Below are 20,689 nucleotides of genomic sequence, written 5' to 3'. Positions count from 1 at the left end.
GAACAGTCACTTCACACATTGACTCCTACACGGGCACCTCTTGCCCTCTGGGCCCCTGGGCCTGTGCTTGGTAATCCATCCATGTATTGTCCTCACTGTTTATTGCACTGCATTTTTTTTTCTGACGTATGAAAAAATGATCCCACAGTCAATTTATGCAGCATGGTCCTGTCCTCCTGTATAAGCCCCGCACCATAGCCACAGGACATGCTATTCCAAAATCAATTCAAGGAAAACTAGCAATTCATGCATCATTGAGATGCACGTGCTGTACGCTTTGATTTAACTGTATTTATATCTTTTATTAAATATATTCTGACTGAAGAACACATACAGTCTCTTTGAACACTGAAAGAGAGAATCAAACTAGAACAAAGTGAATTGTGTCCACAGGAGCAAAAACATCAAAAAGACAAAGATAGAATGAATTGTTGTTTTCTACCTCTGTTCTGCTGTTTTCCACTTTCTGTCATTTTCAAGTGTAAAATCTTCAGTCACACATCAGGGGAGACCAAGTGGGTCATTGGGTGGGTGGACTGGTGACTGGGGGCTCTGGTGACAGATCCTCAAATGGAAAATTGCTTGTTAATTATGAGTGCAAAAGATAAATTTCAACCCCATTAACTGTCTGAACTGTGAACCACAGAGAGCTCTCCTTATTAATCTGCATTTTCATTTCATTTTTATCAATAATAACCATTAATATTCATGTCTCACAAAATAACTGCTATGAGCTCATGTTTTGTAGGAATGGTGCAACACTTAAGTTTTTAATTTACATTTTCATTCTTGCCTCTTTAAAGCTGCTCTAATTAATATCTTTTCATTAACAATGCATAAGATGACTTCTTTTAATACAGAAGCAGTCGCTAGTAGCAGACTAGCAACTCAGAGAAGATAGTGGAGCATTTAGCAGCTAAAGAGCCAGATATTTCCCTCAAGGGTTGGTGGTGAACAAAACAGAGCTTGATAGTAAGTGAGGATTGGATTTACATTCTTCAAGTGGACACAAACATGACTCAGAATGAATGCTAATGGTGCTCTGTATCTGTTGGTTGTGTAGCCGTTTTGTAGTCGTATCTACTTAATAAATAGTTAATATGTCAATGTCATGTTGAAATAAACGAGACAAGAGGTCACAATACGCCCTCTGAGCAGCGCTACATCTTCAGGGCAGATTGGAGGCTACAGTGGGTTGCTATTTCAAAGTGACAAGACAGGCATGCTAACTTCAGTAGAAGAAAAGACGTGAGACACAAGAGTTAACATTGTCATTGCTTTCCACCTAAGGAGACAGCTCTTGGCGAGTAAAGGAATGAAGTTTGATATTGCGCTTGCAACATTTTTCCTACACTGATAAGTAGCTGTTGATGTTGTAGCAATGTGTAGCAATAACAAAACTTACAAATAGCTATTTGTGCAATTTCAGAGACATATCCCCAAATGTAAATTTCTGACAATATTTTTAGCATGGCTGACTTTTCTAGCACCAGTTTGTCCAATACTGTAGGTTCTCACCAAATATAATGATGACAGGCCTCACTTTATTGGCCTCAGAAATGCTTCTGCTGAGTGAGTTAACTATAGAAATGTCAGTTCATGATTAATTAACTAGCCATTGGATGACTGTGAATACATCTGGTATACCATGATGTGTGTGTGTGTGTGTGTGTGTGTAGGTGTGTGTGTGTATGTGTGTGTGTGTGTGTGTGTGTGTGTGTGTGTGTGTGTGTGTGTGTGTGTGTGTGTATGTGGTAAATAGTATTGCTGCTGTGGCAAGCTGACATTTTAGACACACAATAGACCCCAAACTTTGCGGCTTGCATGACTTGTTGAAAAAAGCACAGTTTGCTTTTCTCAACAAGTCATTCAAGCCGCTAAGAAATGGGAACACTTAAAGAGTAAGTGTGGGGTGAAACATTTTTTATCTGGTATTACAGATAAATGGGCCACTGGATCACATGTAAGCTCTTTCCCTATGTGGATTTACTTTACACGGATGATGATTCTTCATAAATTACTTGGCTACAGTCCTATATATAGTCTGTATGCTTTTATCAAATGATGTAATGTGTTCATTTAAACTTGTATTCCTCTTACACCTTTTACACAGGATGTGATATTACCACTGACTGGATTAGGGACAGAGGTTGGGGAGGTAACAGCCGTGAACTGGCCTTCCTCAAGGCGATGCACAAGGCTCTGGGGCAGAGGGAGTCCATCAGGCCCCTGGACATCTCTGCCAGAGTAGTTGACTCCTTATCAGATGTTGCAGAGGAGCCTGATGAGGTGCCTGGAACCTCCGCTCCAGGACCATCCATTATACCTGACCAAATGTCTGGTGGGTCCAAAAGGTCCAAACCAAAAATACAGACAAATTGAGATTGTAGAGGACTACACAGAAAGGTAGGAGAAGAGGCAGAGGGAACTGAATAAGATAAAGGAGGATTGTGATTCCTTAAATCAAATGATTCCTCACAGACTTATAGAATTTTTATATGTATGTTGTGTAAATGAACTTGCATTTATGATTGAAATAAATAGCGTTAACAGCTACCAACATGTTATATCATATACAAATTCATCATATAGATATTTTGAATATGTACATATACAAATTTTACAATAGGTATTTCATATATGTTATAAATGTATATCTTCATATATCCAGAGAATGTATATATGTGATAATGATGTAGGTGACATACTGTATATGGCAACATCCCTCTTGATATACGGACATATATGTCATATATTACATTTCTGTATGGGTGTGTATGAAAGAGCCTTTGGATTCATCACAAACAAGAATCACATAAGGCAGTAATGTAGTTATTTATAGCTTATAGCTATAGCAAGTTGAACAGAAATGTTTTGAAGGTTACATGGTTGTGGTCGGCGGTATTGATGTAAACAAAACTTTGACTCAGCCCAGCATTAATTCAAATGAACAATAAATTCATCTTCTAGCATATTAATAACCCTTAATAGGGGCTGAGGGTGCTGGAGTTCCTCATGTGGCTCCCCACTCCTCTCCTGGATGTCATGTAAGTCAAGTGGAGCAGGAGGAACAAGTTCTTCAGGCTGGACCTCTGGCTCTTAAATGACGTCTTGACGTGTGAGGTACACAATGAAACACTCCTGGATGTCTCATTGGAAGCTCAAGACAAGGATAGCCTCCATCCCCCAAGAGAAAAAAAAACAGGTGGGGGGAACAGGGAATTGAAATAAATAGGGCTGTTTCTAAAAATCTGTGTGTCATGTACTGAATCTCCATCACCAACAAAAATGTCTAGAGATCTACCAGAGCAGTTATGAATGGATTGAAGCTGCTGATGTTTGGGTGGTTTAATTCCACTAACTTATTGAAGGCCTTGTGCTGTGCCAGCTGTGCAAATCCTCCAACTTCCTCCAAGGTGTTTTGTCTGGGGAATGAAATGACCTAAGACTTACGTCTACAAATCTCCTTGGCAATCCTTTGCACAACTCGAAAAATGATTGAGTTTGGCACATCAGATGCCCGTGTCATCACTCAGTAAGAGATCCCATGGGCCAGCCAAAAAACAAAAATAAGGATCTGTAAATGATGCCCCCAGTCATGATCCCTCTCCTGGTGCAAAATGCTTAGAAGCCATTTGAAAGCACGCCTTGACATCCTGCAGTCAGTCCTCATGTCTCACTCCACATCCATGTACATCCTGAGGACTGGCATGTGGGTGTTCAGTCCTGTAAATTGGGCTCGCTGGCATGACTGAATTTATGAAGAAACACTACATTAACAAGATGGTACATAAAAAATACAAATCAGAGGAATGCAAGCATATGCTATATTACGGCCCTAATTTATTCATCAACCATTTCTTTTCATTTTCGCTTAATGATGCTGTTTTGACAAAAACAAGTAAATTGCCTCTCATCCAATCTGTAAGGCAAGAGCCTGGAAGACGTTCAAATCAGGCAGTCGTTCCTTGAAGTGCCTTGGCTGTGATGAAAGCACACAACATGAAATAAAACCCACAATAGTACGAAACATGTTTTGGCATTGTCAAGGTAACATATGTCACAAAGTACTGTCCCATCCCTATTTATACCATTTAGAGCCCTTGCAGCCCCTTGCACTCAACCATTTGCCAGGCGAATTAAGTCTGTGAGGGTTCAGGCCTTAGACCTTAGGGGGGGACCTTACGCTGAAATGCACCATTAGTTGCATTTCAGCGTAAGCTCCATGAATGCTCTGCTCTTGCTATAGTGATTCCCATTACGGACAAATGTGCAAATAGAGATCCGTAGAGCTATTAAGCTTAAAAGACCAGAAGTCTCTGCTTTCTTATTAGTATCATATGTGTTCCTCATGTCCACAGCCGCAGGAAAGAAGGCTAAGAAAAACTTTAGTGGAAGAAAAGGAGAGTTCTTGAGACAAAGCTAAAAAATATATGGCCCAAGGGCGAACCAGTAACAGAGTTATTCCTCCCATCTATAAATTCTGCGGGACAGAAAATTCATGGCCATCATTACTGCCTACTGGACTGCCCCCAACTCAGTCCACAGAGATCCACCTTGCACACTAGGAATGAGAATATTCATCATAAAACTAATTGATGTTGCCTGTGAGGATTCATTCAGACTGGCGTGATTGAGTTTCAGTTTGGTCCAGCCAACACACTTTGATTAAAGTTAGTAATAGCAGTAAATTATTGAAAATGTGCTTTGTATGTGCTTTTTTATTCCCATTATTTACATTTTTGACATAGTGTTTTGTTTTTTTGATGTCGTGCAGTCCAGTCCCAAATGTTGAACCGCTTTGCTTCACACACACATCATGTACACACCTTCTATTACTCATACACCATGTCAAAAAAAATTGATGGTTGAGTTTTATTATTTTGTGGAGACAAGTGGAGCTGAAGACTGTCGAGCTGTTTCATCTAACAGAACAGCTTCACCTTGGGCTGCATCAACTGAATGTACTGCAAAAAAAAAAGAAAAAAAAAAAAAAAGAGAGAGCCATATTGTGGCAGTGCTTTGAGACAGAGAGGTAGACAGAGTGGAGAGTGGAATAAGGGATGATGACCAATAAGTGTGTTATCCAAAAGAAAGAAAAAGCAGATTCCATTTTGTTGGGGTTACTGCCAGGACAATAGGTCTCTTTGCTGCCTCTGAAGTGGAAACGTAAAGGGAAGAAGAAATGTTAAAGCACTGATATAACATTATAAAACTGGGCCTGTTCACATTTGTTTTAAAATGTTTGTTTACATCATTACTGGAGCTCAGGTCCCCTGCAGATATCCAATGCAGCTGCCTGAATGCATGACTTCACCATGAGATAGAAGAAGAAGAAGAAGAAGAAGAAGAAGAAGAAGAAGAAGAAGAAGAAGAAGAAGAAGAAGAAGAAGAAGAAGAAGAGGACACTGTTAATCCAATACAAACAGCTAAAACCTTGAAAATACACAGCACCCATAAAGTGAAGTAGAAAGTAGTGCTCGATCTTTGGTCTTGGTTTTTAGTTTTTAAAGACTCTTGTTTTCTGGGAAAATGGAAGAGCTGAAGTAATGGCTTCAAGTTTCTTAACTGGCTCCAACTCGGCTTTTGCTTGTTTTTCTTTTGCAACTTCTTTTTCACATTGTTTTAAATGCTGCACTTAAGAGAAAACGTTAAAAGCTGGTCCATTAGGGTAAAAGAACAATACAGCAGAGCGATAATGATGAGATGCATTCTGTGTTCTTGAACTGAAGTAGCCTCTCTCTTCAAAATTTCTATTAACTTTGCCAACAAAGTCGGCCGCTGTACTGTTTTTGCCTCTCATGTTACAGCTGCAATGAAATACAAAGCATTAAGTTAAAAGAATTGTGAGTTTTATAAATGTTCCTGTATTTAGACAGAATTAATGAGAGTGGAAAAACATGCTTCATTTCGAGTATAAGAAAATCAGAGCAGTGATAGAGAATGAAATGAGCTATTGACAACTCTCATGTTTGTTTGTGACATTAAACCCCCCTCTTCAAACCTCATGGCTTAATAGGTCACTAAATTAGGATAAAAAGCATGCTGTAAAAAGCAGGAGCTGGGGGAGGAGAATTAGTAAGTAAGTGCATTAACCTTTTCAGGGATACTGAATAATGACGGATACTCACTGACCCCTTTTCAGGGAGTATACAATGCGCTGTACTGTACAACATCCGGCCGTGCTGGATTCACTGTGATGCGGTCCACTAAGTAGTTACTGTGGCAACCTGATGGAGTGGTAGAGTAGTTTCATTAATTTAAGATGACTCAGTCTTGATGTAGGTGGAGACTCGGAAGGATCACGGCAAGAAGCGAGGTGGACGTATTAGCTGGATGTTCTCGGGAACTCGGATATTAAGATTCAAGATGATGAGGAGGAGGTGGAGGACGAGGAGGAGGAAATTTGGAAAATGCAATGATGATAAAGGCTGCTGGAATCCCTGCTGTGATTAAATGTCATTTTACATATAGTTAAAAAGCAATAAGCTCTAAAGCTCCTTTCTGCTAATGTCAGGAGGGCACAGGAAATAATCACAGGTACATCTTCATCCACTAATAGGAAAAAAAAAAAAGACTACAGGCACATAGATGCCATCAGCCTTGTCAGACTTTGGGAGTTTAACTTTAATTATGGGAGACAATTTACTCAGACAAATGCTATGGCGACAGAATGAAAGCCATTGTTCAGTACTGTAGATGGGTTGATTGTTTGCGGCCCTTGGTGTTTTGTTGTGACTCTGTTTTGTTGTGACGGTGTGTTAAGATTAACCTGACCACACTTAGTAGAAGCAAGGCCTTGTTCTAACCAGCGCCTCACAGGAAGGTTTCACCAATGTGGGTCCACAAAGTCTGCAAGTGCACTCTCAAAAAAAATTCTTTACTTGGCAAAAACAAAAATGTGTGAGTTAATGTAATTGCTGCCTGGTTTATGTTTTTTTCGAGTGCTTTGGTTGCTGATGCATGATGAAATTAATTTGCTATTACAAGAGCAGATAATTTACTGATGCATTCATTATCATCATTTTGCGACTTGCCAGATATAATTATGTAAATAAAATGATGATGTATAATTTCTTTCAAAATGTATTTGCTGCTGCAGATTAGAACATAATTATAAGTCATAAGACGGTTAAATAACAGACCTCTGGCCAAGGATCTCAAAACTGGCTCCTATGGCATTAGAAGATCAGCAATATCGCAAGGAGCCAAGTCAAGCCATAAAGCCTTGAAAAGTGATCAATAACATCTTTAAATCAGCCTCAATCTGTCTCTGTACCACTTTGCTGACACAATGGGGAATCTTCCAGCAAAAAAAGATGAACCAGGCTCAACCTTGTGGCATCATCTGCCGAGGTGCTGACCTGGCAAATCAAAAGATGAAGTAATTGCAGTGGTGATAACTTTCCAGAGCTGTAAAATCCTGTCTCTACACTGTGCAGTGTTCTGCCGTCTGATAAGCCTTTATATCAACAAACTTTTCAGGTGAAAGAACAAAGCACATTGTTTGACCATGCCCTCTAAAACCACACATAGAAATGTTCCTTCCTTCCTTCCTTCCTTCCTTCCTTCCAAAACTACAAATCACTGTAGAAAGAAATCTGTTTTATGATGTGCAAAAACACAATGGTTAAGGTTTGGTTAGACATAGGCACTAAAATGACTTGGATAGGTTCAGGGAAAAATCATTGTTCGAGTTGTGTGGGGTGGGGGGGTGTGAGGTGTGCAGCATTAAGGTAAGGGTCACTGTTTCCATAATAAACACACAGCTAAGGTTATGCAACAATCGTGGTCATGCGTTACAAAAAACAGCTGCAGATGGGAAACGTCTCCCATGTTACAGTCGTCGTCAGATGTTTTGTTTGACCCATTCATCCTCCCATCCTTCCTTCCCTCCCTCCTCCCTCCACGCACTTTCTTCCTCTATAATTCTGTCACCTTACGTCCTCCTTTGCTCCCGTCATCATCGCTGCAGCTTGTGGAGGACACTGGAGGAGTTACTGTAATATGTCTTTACCCTGTCTCTCTGCCCGCCTCTGCTTTCTAATTTTCGGGTTCCTCTTGATGAGGTTGTTTGATGATGAAATGATGCATTTTAATTCAAACTACCGCCTCGATCATAGCGCCACAGGATCTCAAGCTACAAAAAGGTCATATGTGACAAAAATGGGCCCCAAATGTAGCAACAGCCAGGCCACAAAGAGCCTTAAAGGTAACCAACAAGATCTTAAAGTCAATCCTAAAACTTACTGGATGTCAGTGTAACAAGTAAAAAAAAAAGTTGTGGTCTGGTCCTGCCTCATACTTCCCATAAAAACTGTCTTTAGCCTGTCAATAGGAATTCTTCAAGGGAAGTGAAGAGGCTGCTGTGTTCAAGGCGTGAGGAGGTAAGAGCTGGAGATAAGGTCTTAAAATTTTAAATTCAAGTCTATTCCATGAGCTGGACCTCAACCTTTTCACTAACAGGGTAGAGACCAGTGAACCTGTAACCCAGTTGCTCAGTGTACAGCTCAAACGTAGTGTTTCATGGACAAGTGAATCTTCGTCATTCATGCAGAAATTCGACCTATACGAAGAAGACCGGGGAAATTAGACAAGCCCGAATGCATGCTTTCCTTTCATAGCTGTGTTCTTTAAAACTTGTGGATGGCTGTGAGTTGATACAGCTGTCTGATACAGCTTTATGATGGTTATGTAGTGAAACAGGCGGCATGAATTAAAAAACACAATTATCCTTTAAATTTCCCTACAGCTTTCATAAAAAAAAAAGAAAAAAAAGTACGTCATCATCTAATGGGCTTTTTGTGCGCACATGCACAGTAATTAGCTACATAACCAATATGTTTAAAAGCTTATACAAGAGGCAGTGATTGCCACAACCACGGTGAGAAATCTAGTTTGGATAGCAGAGTGGGGGCCTTTGGGTAGATATGATGACTGATGCCGCCGTGTGAAAAAAAAAAAAAAAAAATGCGATTAGCGTTGCGATTACCCAAAGACGTTTAGCACATTAATTGCATTTCTGTTTGCTAGACAGAAATTTTATATCCGCTCTCTCTTCTTTGTCTCCTCTCGTAGATGTCGTCGATCAATGTCCAGGCATTGAAACGGTTCCAGTTTCAAAAATAGACTTTCCTGTCACATCAGGTATATCTGTCTTCTGGGCATCTGACAGAAACCACAAACTAATTACCAGCTGTTGGACAAAGAGGGGCGGATTTCACGAAACTATGACACTGCACAAGAACACAATGGACTATATGTGGAGGTAAAGAGCTTTAACGCATGACGCTGAAGCGGAGCATATGGTTATATATAATATATATGATACATTTACCGTGATGGACCCCATTATTCATTTCAGAGTGATGCAGATATGACATGAGGGCAGGTGACATTAATATTTAATAAGGCGTTCTGGGTATTGAAGGAAAGGTTCCAACTCATGTCTGAAGTGGAAAAGCAATGTAATTGATCCTTCTTTTTCACTCCCACACACATTAGTGGTGGTGAATCATTAGACTCTGAAGCTCATCAGTGTGATGATGAATGCAGAGTTGTGACAGCGTATCCAGTCAGATGCAAACACTTCAGCTCAGCCCCTTCATCACTGACGCCGTGATAAGTGCTTCTGTCTCCCTGTAACAGTGATCATGACAAAACCGCCCTGACTGAGCATTTGCTGCGTCTTATTTCTTTTGTTTTCTTTTTATTGTTTTGGAGGGTTTTTCCATTTGAGCGAGTGTGTAGCCTTGTGTTTGTTGTTGGTGTTACACATGTGTACCATATGGCCATATGTTTCTCCATGACCGTGTGAGTACGGTAAGATATATTTCTCAGCAAGTGGACCATTTATCAAGCCCGGCTGCCCTTCTCGTTAATGAAGTCAGGGAGCTTCAGAGCACACAGAGCACTCCTCTCCCACCAACATGGACAAACAGGAAAGAATGAGCGATCGCCCCGCTCTGACTGCCGTACCCACTCGCTCACCCCCTCGGTTCACCAACAATAAAAGAGACTCCTCGATCAGCAACCACATCATTTAGAGGGAAAGAGGCAGCTGTGGCACAAGCTAGTCATTCAGTGGCTTTCGGATTCTGCAGCTCACTGCAGGCCCAATTCTGTGTGTTTCTGTGTTCAGTAATGACGGGAAATAAGAACATTTTTGCAATGAGTCGCATATGCGGGAGAGGATTTGAGTTTTGTTCTAAAAAAAGAAAAGTGGAGCCCAGTATTTGAGAATCAGAAATGACCCGCTCCATCAGAAAATGACTGTGGATGAGAAAGAAACTATATGGTATGTGCAGTAGTTATCATCCAAAACAGATATGTGTAAAAAAGATGAATGAAGTGGAGTAAGGGATTACAATTTGATACTCAGTCAGTATTACATTACAGTCACTTATCCCTGAGTAACGCGCCATTACTTTGAGGTTTTTTAGGGTCAGTTTGTTTGCTGTCTCACCAAATATGAGACGGTTGATATTTAGCTTCGCACAGGTTAAAAAAAGGACGAATCTGCCTCCTGGAAATTGCTTCTTAAGGCTAGAACATTCTTCTCCAGAGGGCACATTAATAAACGCGCATGTGTGTTGTTCAGAGACGTTCGTGTGGCTGTTTGCTTTTTAACTGGATGGATTTTGAGTACAACAGAAAAGTGGTTTGTGTTTTCCATTTCAAACCCAACCTCCTGACACGTTCAAATATTCAAATATCACCGTTCACTTCAGTACGCATGTCAGCAGGCCCGGTTCTAGACTGCTTTGATTTGGGGGGGGGGGGGCATTAAGAGATGTTGACTGGTTACTAAGTTCCAGACTTCTTCAGGACTGCTGTGTACCATCACCAGGGCAAAGATTCAGAAGCTGCTGATGGTCAGTCTCTCTGCTACCAGTGTCTCATTTTCTATTCATTAATTATACAAGATGTTGATGGGATGACTACAGACTAATTTCAAGGAACCTTTGACTGAGGGTGTCCTGAATAACAAAGAGTTACAAGTAACTATAGTAAAAGTAATTAAAAAGTTTCCCAAAACGAAGGTCAGACTAAGATTAAAGATTGAAGAACTGGGTGCTGTGGTGCCATCATGGGTGAACAGACAAAGAAAGTGAAGTGCGCCACTCACAGAAGCTCAAGCTTTATTTGGCTGCAGAGGTCTATCTCTATGTTTGTCTCGCTCATGGTAATGACACAAACACTCTCCCATCCACATACTGATGATCCTCTGGCTTATCAGACTGCCAAAGCCTGAGTGATGATGGCATTTAATACTGCAACTGGCTCGCCACCGTGTTTGCTGAAAACCCACAGGACAGAGAAAACAAAATATGAGAAATGACCAACTGTGTACGGGATATTTGTAATATATTGTAAGTCAGAGTCTGTAAAGAAAACAAGTCCATTTTTTAATTTTTTTCTGGGGGAGTTCATTGTTGGGCAAAAAGTACAATTTACTGGACATGGCAATACTGAATTCACATTAGTGGTGTAGTGAGGAGTGTGCATTGCAGTGCCAATGGGGAAGAGTGCGGAGGGACACAGAGTGCTGCAAATTGCAGTCCTCTGGAAACCTCTGGAAAATTCTGGTTGTCTTGCTTTGGCAAAGTTGGAGGAGCAGATGGCGACTGGAAACGATCACTCAGAGACTGAACTTGAGTGATACCGGAGGCTACGCAGCCAGGAAATTGAATTTTTTGGCATCATGACAACTTTCAAAATGGATTTTAGTGAAGCATCGCCTCAGGATTAATTTCTCAGTGAAATTAGTTGAAGAAATTATAAATATTGAATGACGGACAAAGGAGCACTGATTTTCTGTCCCTGTAGTAGTGCTGCACTTCTGCGAACAATGCGTGTTAAGAATATATAATAGGAAAGGATAAGTGCTTCCGGAGGAAGACAATAGTTCAGATTAGCTGTGCTCTGCTCCTTGACATTTTGCCATCAGATTAAGATGTAAATGGTAATTTGTGAACTGGTTATTATTGGGTGGATGCAGGTGGTTCCCACCCCTACACTTCCCATTGCGTCTTGGAAGAATTTTCCATGTTTACCACGTCAAGTGTGAAACGCTATATATCTATTATTAGCACATCAGACACTGAATTGACTTCTTTGGGTGGGCATGCTGTCAGCTGGAAGGCAAAGCCATAAAAACAGCCAATTTAATGTTTTAGAACAGGGTCTCGTGCGCTTGGGGGCCACAGGCAGAGCTCACTGGAGTATCATCTGCTTTTTAGTCTGAGGATTACCCTCCTTTTCTTCATGCTTTCTCCCCCTCATGTAGAATGATCCTCTCTTTAAAATAATTGCAGCTTGACATTAAACAAAGTGGAGAACCTCATGCTATTCCCGTGAAGAACACCACCACTGGGCCACATCTTGTGGTTTATGGTTACCCAGTTGTAAAAAAAAAAGTGTTCAGATGAAGATCCCTCTGTGGGTTGTTGCTTTGCTCAGGGTGCAGCACATCTCCTCTCCTGACTGTTCATCTGCCTCGGGCCAAGATAGCTGTGGTAATAGGCCGAGACCATGTCAATTGTAAAGGGGGAGGGAGAGCAGATAAGAAGTGTCTCAAAAGCTCGGAGTGGGAGGGAAATTCTTTACACACCTTGTCGCACCGAGGCCCTCCCCTTTCACCTTAAAGGCACATCTGCTTGAGCATGTCCACTAAACTAAAGAGAAGTATAAACACCTCAGATTGTGGCTGAGCTGTAAAAATGATCACAGCAGTAATAAAAACCCTCTCTAACTTTTCACTCTCTCCTCATTGCGCCGGCCGACTGACAGCAGAGAGGCAGGTAATTAACCGACACTCCACACACACGGACAGAAAGACAGGTTTTCCCTGTGTCGTGTAAACCAGCACTCACATGGAAGGCCATTACTCTGCCCGGAGCAGGTAGGGCATCAATCAGTCTGTCATGAGGTGATACAGGGGGAGGGCATTCCCCACTTGAACATGAGACGAAGCCCTACTAAATTCCACTGTCAGACACACAGGGAGTAATTCTTCAAATTTCGAAAGGCAGATTCTCCTATTTGGGCACGAAAATTTAAAGTCCCGGTCAGCCTCAGGCATTACATATAAAAGCTTCCCATTACTGTCACTTCTCTTTTGAGGGTTTTCTGATTTCTCAGGCTCGCTGAGAGTCTGTCAGTTACGGCAAAGAGCCACCCTGCTGGATTTTAGGTAAAGCAAATGAAACAGAAGCAATTAAACTTATGCAAGTTACCAGAAGTCAGTACAGTGATTAATTACACGGAGCAACAGAGCAGAACAGGAGTGGTAGCTGTGTCACAGGGTCTTTCGTAATAAGGCAAAAAATATTGGCCCTTCAAATCTGAGAGTTTTTCATACTCAATAAAGTTCTTACTTATTAACTGTGTTCAAAAAGAACTCAGAATCTTTTGAGATTTGTGCAGTGGACTGAAACAGAGAAAAGCCTCATTCAGTGTGAATCACAATCTTTGGATTTTCTTTGTTTTTCCATTTCTTTACTCAATTTCAATCTCTGGGTTATTAAAAAACATTACATTGCAAAATTCTATTTCATTAATATTTAACACCAAAGATGGGTTTTCTTCAGTTACTGTGATAAAACACCAAGGTGTTATAACTTACTCTGTTGTATCTGTTCTCTAAAGCTGCATCTGCATGCTCTTTCCATCTTTTACATTAATAAAGCCAAATCTTCTTGTGATTAACGCCACTCAGATAGACAAAAGAGAATATTCTGACAACCTCAAGAAAGCATGTAAGGACTCAAAAGAACTTGACAGCCAAAGAATTTTCAAGGTTGTAAAGAAAGAACTGCTGAATAAAAAGGAAAGACTGTTTGCAAATGATGACAAAAGTTAAATAATAGACATTGCCATGTAAGGCTTTGCCCTTTGGGGATGCTGCTAAAGAAAAATAGATGAAGTAGATATACAGTTCACTGAGAAAAGACAGCTGGAAGCTTATTCAAAATAATAATTTATTAAATGAAAGACAAAGATGTTTTTGACATCTCTTTGCTCGACTGCTGTAGCGTCATTCAAGATTTCCACAATGCTTCATAATTGAAAGCAGGCAACAGAAGACAAGTTTAAATGATGTATTTGTTTCTAGAAACCAGTGAGTATAATAGCAGCTTGTCATGTCAAGAGATGAGGAATACATCACGCTGCCAAAGTTCTCACTTTCTTTAACCTTTATCAGAGTCACCTAACATCCCATCTTACTGCAAATTTGAATTGTAGCTTCATATCAATGGATTCTCACATTTTGAATGAATAGAGCCGTTCAATACAATAACAAAGAATTCTTCAACACAGAAATCTTGAGATGAATTGTATATACTGAAATCTGTACCTTTTGCATCAGAGCTCCTGTCGTTGTGGGCGGAGCTAGAGCGGGTCATCCACTAATTAGAAGGTCGCTGGTTCCAGTCTGCGCGTCGCAGTGTCCTTGGGCAAGATACTCAACCCCAAATTTCTCCTGGTGGTTATTCCATCAGTGCCGGGGCGTGATGTATGAATGTGTGAGTGTTTTGGCCAATGTGGTAAGTATTGTAAAGCGCTTTGAATGGTGGATAAGACTAGAAAAGTGCTACGTAAGTGCAGCCCATATACCATTTTACCATTGACAGGACCCACATTCAAATGTCAGCTCTAAGCTCCAGGAGGTCACGTGATCACTGCATAGCTTTCACAGTCTATTGCACTGTTGCAGTGAATGTTTGTATGTTTCAAAGAAATGAACTCAGGTCCACTCACTGCTATTCATAAGGCTTTGATGCTGAAGTGCTGCTTCTCACTGTCCCCAGTTCAGCCTTGACTTTTTCCCAATGTTATACTGAAATATAAATGCAACCTTGATGAGGTAATACACATTAAACCTAACTAACTGACAAACTAATGTGGTTAGGTAAAATTACATTCGGATTCAGTTAATCCAAAAATACAGCATATAGCTGAGGTTCAGCAGAAGCTAGAGGGCAATGCTAATCAAACAACGCTTAGTGTCCAGTCATAGTGGATCTTTGAGGCTGTACATACAGATGTTAAGCAGGTATAATATTTGCCATGTTCACTATGTTCCATTAGCATGTTAGCATGGTAATATTTGCTAATTAGGTCTCAGGAAATTATTTCTGCTATAAAGTTGGGCATTTTAACATGGCAGTCTGTGGAGATTGACTCGCTTTGGGGGGCCAGCCTCAAGTGGCCATTCAAGGAACTGTGTTGGCTTCATTTTTCAGCCCCGGATGTTGCTGCTTGGGATTTGTGCACCAAATCTTCACAGCAATCCATCAAAGAGTTGTTGAGATATTTCACTTAAGAACTAAACTCAACAGGATATATTGATTGGACACCAAGGATATAGCTTGTATAGATGTTGAGATATTTACTAGAGTCAGTGAAAACTTTGACTTTTTCTCTAGTGTCACCATCAGATTAGAAGATCATCAAAGCTGTTGGAATGTATCCTCCAGTGATCTTGAAATTGAATAAATAAAATAATTGTCAGTCTCACGTTGGTGCCAGAAGAAAAATCTGAGGATCACCAATGTCATTAGGTTTCATCCTCAGGGGACCTTGAATGTTTGTACAAATCTGATGTATTTGCACAACCCATCCAGTATTTGTTCAGATATTTCAGTCTTGACCAAAGTGGTAAAATTGTTCATATGAATACAGGAACTGTGGATAAACAGCAGTTTTCAAGCATCACCATCTGAACTCTGATGTGGCTGCTCAGATAATAGGTTTCAGCTCTCCTCTGGTCTCCAGCAGGTTTTTAATGTTACCCTCTTCACTCACAGGGCATATTCCTGCCTGAAGCTCGAGAAGCCCTCATCAAACCTTCATGTTTCACAACCTTTTTGACAACAGCTGTCAGAGATTTTATTTGAGTTTTTTTTTCAGCAGGTACATTTGTCATAAAACCATGTAACCCTTCAGAGCTGCCACGGGCCTCACTTCCAGGTGCTCTACTTGATCCAGCACAATTTCTGAATGTGAATATAGGCACAGTAGTACATTATCATAGGCACAATCAACATCACAGTTAAAACAGCATGAATGAAGAACAAATGCGGTAGCTGTGATGGAGTTCCTTCTCCCCTGAAGGAACTCTGCTGCCACAAAGGACTGGTGCATGGTGGTTGATGTGGAGAGACAGCTTAAATTTCATACCTATCCACATCACTGAGCCTAGACTGAGACCACATATCGTGCTGTATCCCATTTCTCTGTTTATTTGCAGCAGAAATCATCATAATTGCATCCATCATTTTCACTTTGATACTTCATTATTTGCTAATAAGGATTTTATTTCAAAATTTACAGCAAGTCATGTTTCTTATTTTGACCAGCTTGACTTTTGTGCACCTGAAGTGCTGCTAGGATCTAGATGGTGATTGGATGGTAAAGTCTTCACCCTTGTAATTATTGACTTTTTGAATCCATTTGTATCAGAGGTGTGGATTTTGGGAACAAGGATGCCTGTGTCAGCAGCCCATACTTAGCCATAGCTCTCACACACACACACACACACACACACACACACACACACACACACACACACACACACACACACTCACACACACACACACACACACACGCACACACACACAATTAAAAAAACAATAGAAAATGAAACATGTAGATTAATGAGATAGCAGGCACCAAGTAGCGTATAGGATAAACATTAGGACAAATCAGACACACTTACAGTACTAATGGCTGGTACTATAGAAATTCGTCAGGAGGTTTGTGGCAATGATGGGATGCACCAGAGTAGTAGAGGGTCTTATCCTTTCTTTGATATACAGCTTGAGCATGTTTTCCAGCAGATCTAAGAGACCTAGTGCTGCATCTGGAAACAAAGTAAATAACACTTCAAATAAACACTATTTACTGAGTGAGTCTGCTTCAGTCAGAACACATTTAGAATTACATAGTCACTGAAACAGTGTAGAGTAGTCACTGAAAAAACAACTATAAACACTGTGCCCCACTGCAAAATATACACTGCTGAGCACCTATAGCTGAAAATGTTCAAAATAAGTCCAATTATTATTATCAATTATTTAACATTTTTTAAATTGAAGCAATCACAAATGCATGTTATTCGTGTGAAGAAACAAAATAAAATAGATAAAAAATAAATAAATACAATTTAAAAAAGAGGCCATCTACCTGATGAACCAACTGCTATATTAACAGTTACAAGAATTTAAAAAATTTTGTTAATGATGAAATAGGGCTGGTGACAAACCCAGTTATTACTTATTTCTTGAATAAAAAGCACTTTACAGAAATACAGGAAATGCCACAGGGAACTGATATCCAATGCGATAATGCGAAATTGTGGTTTTGGAAAACTAATGTGACCCTAAAGGGAGGTGAGGGGTCAAAGTCGCCTGGTGCAGATTATATTTATTTACCAACACTGCCGCTGTGTGGTGTACCTGAGTACTGCATTTAATATGGGCGTAGGAACCATTGCACCAACCAGTGTTTCTCCTCGGAATGTAATATCTGCTGGTGAAATAACTCAAATCAAAAGCGCCGCCATTGTTTTTGTTAGTAACATATGAGGCCCGTAAATTAGACGTAGAGTTTAGCTCATACCGACCGTCGTCTTTTGTGATGCTAGGTTTAAATATGTCTGCTACGTTGTTGTTGCCAGTTAACGTCGTCTCGTGTTAACTTTTTCATGTACGCCAGAGTCTGGCAACGGTTGATGCAACACTGAAGAGTGAGACGTCGTTCATTCACCCTCCTCTTGTGTGTAAGTAAATACTGATAACAAACTTCAAACTTGGACGAGTCTTCTTATACGATGACTAGTTAACCACTGATTTATAAAGCACAGCTGCTCGGTGGGGTTCACACTGTTGTTGAGAGCGGTTTTATTTGTCTTTACAGCGCCAGTTCGACTTCAGACTGGACCCGCGTTACTTCCCCCTGTGAAGGCGACAGAACATGAGCAAAGAGTCCAGAATGAGGGCAACGATAAACCAGAAGCTGACAGAGATGGGCGAAGGAGAGAGGTGAGAAATAGTGCCACAAACAGCTCAGTTTAACAAAACCTACAGTCCATCCGATGTGGCAAATAAGCTGAAGACATTGCCCGCTGTGATATTAATAACTTAACTAGCAGAAGGCAGACACATGCCTGCTATATATTTATCTGCCGAGTAACTAATTTACCATATGGTATTAATGCTGAACTGAAAAAAAAAGCTGCTCCACACTTGAGGGAAGAAGTCTTAAATAATGCCCTGTCACACATTATTTTTTCAGCATGGACCAAACTATCACTCTGCAAAGTCTGAACACAGCATGTCAGGGGTGGCACACAGTGGCCCCTGGGCCAAATCTTTCCCTCCAGCAAAAATATTTGTCCCTCCTGGTGAAAGTTTACAACTTGATTTGTACATGATTTTTCGCAAATTGACTGTAGGCAAAATGTAAATACAAGACTCAGTAAATCCCAATAATAAATAGTGTAAATGTAACATCTAATACTATTACTGCTACTAGCTTCAGCTTATTTGACCATGTTAGATTTATGTTTAATTTCATTCTTCCAGAAATTAAGCAGTCCACCTTGTAGTTTGTTGCATGTAGATACACTTTTATTACATTACTAGTTTCATACAACAACAAAGAATGCAGATTTGCATATATGAGTTTAGAGTTTTAGAAATCACTTTGACTTTTAAATGTAATAACCAAAACATACTGAAAACATACAGGTTTACAGATGCTGCAGTCAAGACAGAGATGTTGCCAGCTGTTATTAATAATAAAATTTATTTAGCAGAGGGCAGAAAAGTGCCTGGCCTTACTCTCATATGCCTTTGCATCTTATTGACAGACTGAAGGAGTTACTGAGAGCAAAGCTCACTGAGTGTGGATGGAAGGACCAGATGAAGGCTCACTGCAAAGGTAAAATTACAGTACTGTTGTTAAAACACATGGCAGATGACTTTTTAAAACTTGTGCTTCCTGAGTTGTAAATGTGAATTATCTCAAAGGATGTATTCGCATAACACATTTTAACAAAAAGCCAGAGCAGCTTCCTCTCAGCTGCTTTACTTGCAGAGTTTTGTTGCTGTTGCATTTTGGTTGCACTGTGATAATTAAATATTTAAAAAAATGTCCTCTACACATGTTTGCAGAAGTGATCAAAGATAAAGGCCTGGAGCATGTCACTGTGGAGGACCTGATGGTAGAGATCACTCCTAAAGGAAGAGGTACCTCAGCTTGAATTATAAAGAATTGATGGTACAGTAGATGCAGTATAAAACACTCATCTATCTGACTTTTGCAGCTTCTCCAACTCAGATTTGCCCTGACCTACTTATTCTGCTGCCCACGCTGATTTATAAAAGATCAATCCACTCTAAAAGAATCAACTACACTGTGTGGTGTACAGACAAGTCTGATCATAACATTAGGCTTTGCTGTCATCCACTCCAAGATGACAGCAAAGACTCCAAGATAAACTACAGTCTTTCTCTTGCATCAATCATAGAAGGTACAGAGATGCCATTTACTCCACTGACAATAGCCTCAGTAGAAGGTGGTGCACTCACAAGATGCTGTGTCTGCAGTAAGAGATGTAGGCGTGAGCATAGACACAGAAGTTTTGTAGTAACACTTCCATTGTATTGTATCTATGTGTAAGTCATAGTCGTTTATTTCTTCTTCTCTTGCAGTCTTGGTGCCAGACAGCGTCAAGAAAGAGCTTCTCCAGAGAATAAGAGCCTTTTTAGCTCAGCATGCCACATAATTTTGATTTTTACCTTTTTAACATTTCATTAGACCACTCTCCTGTACGATCACTATATACAATATGTTAATGAGTTGATTTACTTGAATTGTCAGAGACATACAATACTGACACACTCTTGGCTATTTGGTTGTATGTTTTTACCTGTGACTACAGTTATCACATATTTGTAGATGTGCTTACCTTGCACATTTAGTTGACCTTTGTATATGAGAAATAAAGTTTTGGATTTATTGGATTCAAGTGGACAGATATCATTTACTTCAAAATAAGGGTGTTAGAAATAGCACGAGATGAGTTAACAGACATGAGCTGAAGCTTCAGTGAAGTGGGATAATATATTTGAAAAGTTTATTTTTCTAGTTTCTGGATTTCTTACCCCCCAATTAGTCATGGTTCTTGTTTTTCATTTGCATTTTTATTGAACTTTTAAGTTAGCATTGGGGTTCACACATAGTTGCCAAATGTATGATTGCATTGTGTGCAGTTTGTTTGGTTTGACACTTGAAATTTAGCTCAGGTGTCTCCATTTCTCTTGATCATCTTTGAGATGCTTCTACACCTGGATTAGAGTCTACCTGTGGTAAATTCAGCTGACTGGACATGAATTAGAAACACACCTGTTTATATAAGGTCTCAAAGCTGACAATGTATATCGGAGCAAAAACCAAGCCATGAGGTGGAAGGAACTGCCTGCAGAGCTCAGACAGGATTGTCTCGGAGCACAGATCAGGGGAAGGATACATTGAAGGTTCCTCAGAACACAGTGTCCTCCGTCATTCTTTAAATGAAAGAAGTTTAAAACAACCAAAACTACCTAGAGCTGGGCACCCAGTCAAAGTGAGCAGTTGAAGGAGAAGGGCCTTTATAGGAGAGGTGACCAAGAACCTGATG

At 40.2% G+C, this 20,689-nt stretch overlaps 1 protein-coding gene across 1 annotated transcript; it reads left to right on the top strand.

Moving 5' to 3' along the window:
• Window positions 1–17,521: 17,521 nt before the first annotated feature.
• LOC111227810 (transcription and mRNA export factor ENY2-2) lies at window positions 17,522–20,033 on the top strand. The gene is made up of 5 exons (XM_022753528.1): window positions 17,522–17,785; window positions 17,923–18,047; window positions 18,878–18,948; window positions 19,182–19,256; window positions 19,722–20,033. Exons 2-5 carry the CDS (start codon window positions 17,980–17,982, stop codon window positions 19,793–19,795), a joined length of 288 nt encoding a protein of 95 aa, XP_022609249.1. The 5' UTR covers window positions 17,522–17,785; window positions 17,923–17,979; the 3' UTR covers window positions 19,796–20,033.
• Window positions 20,034–20,689: the final 656 nt, after the last annotated feature.

Source organism: Seriola dumerili, unplaced genomic scaffold (assembly GCF_002260705.1).
Source record: "Seriola dumerili isolate Sdu_G_001 unplaced genomic scaffold, Sdu_1.0 BDQW01000191.1, whole genome shotgun sequence".
NCBI classification, from domain to species: domain Eukaryota; kingdom Metazoa; phylum Chordata; class Actinopteri; order Carangiformes; family Carangidae; genus Seriola; species Seriola dumerili.
Note: the sequence above shows the minus strand (reverse complement) of the source record. Positions and strands in the feature narration are given on the sequence as shown.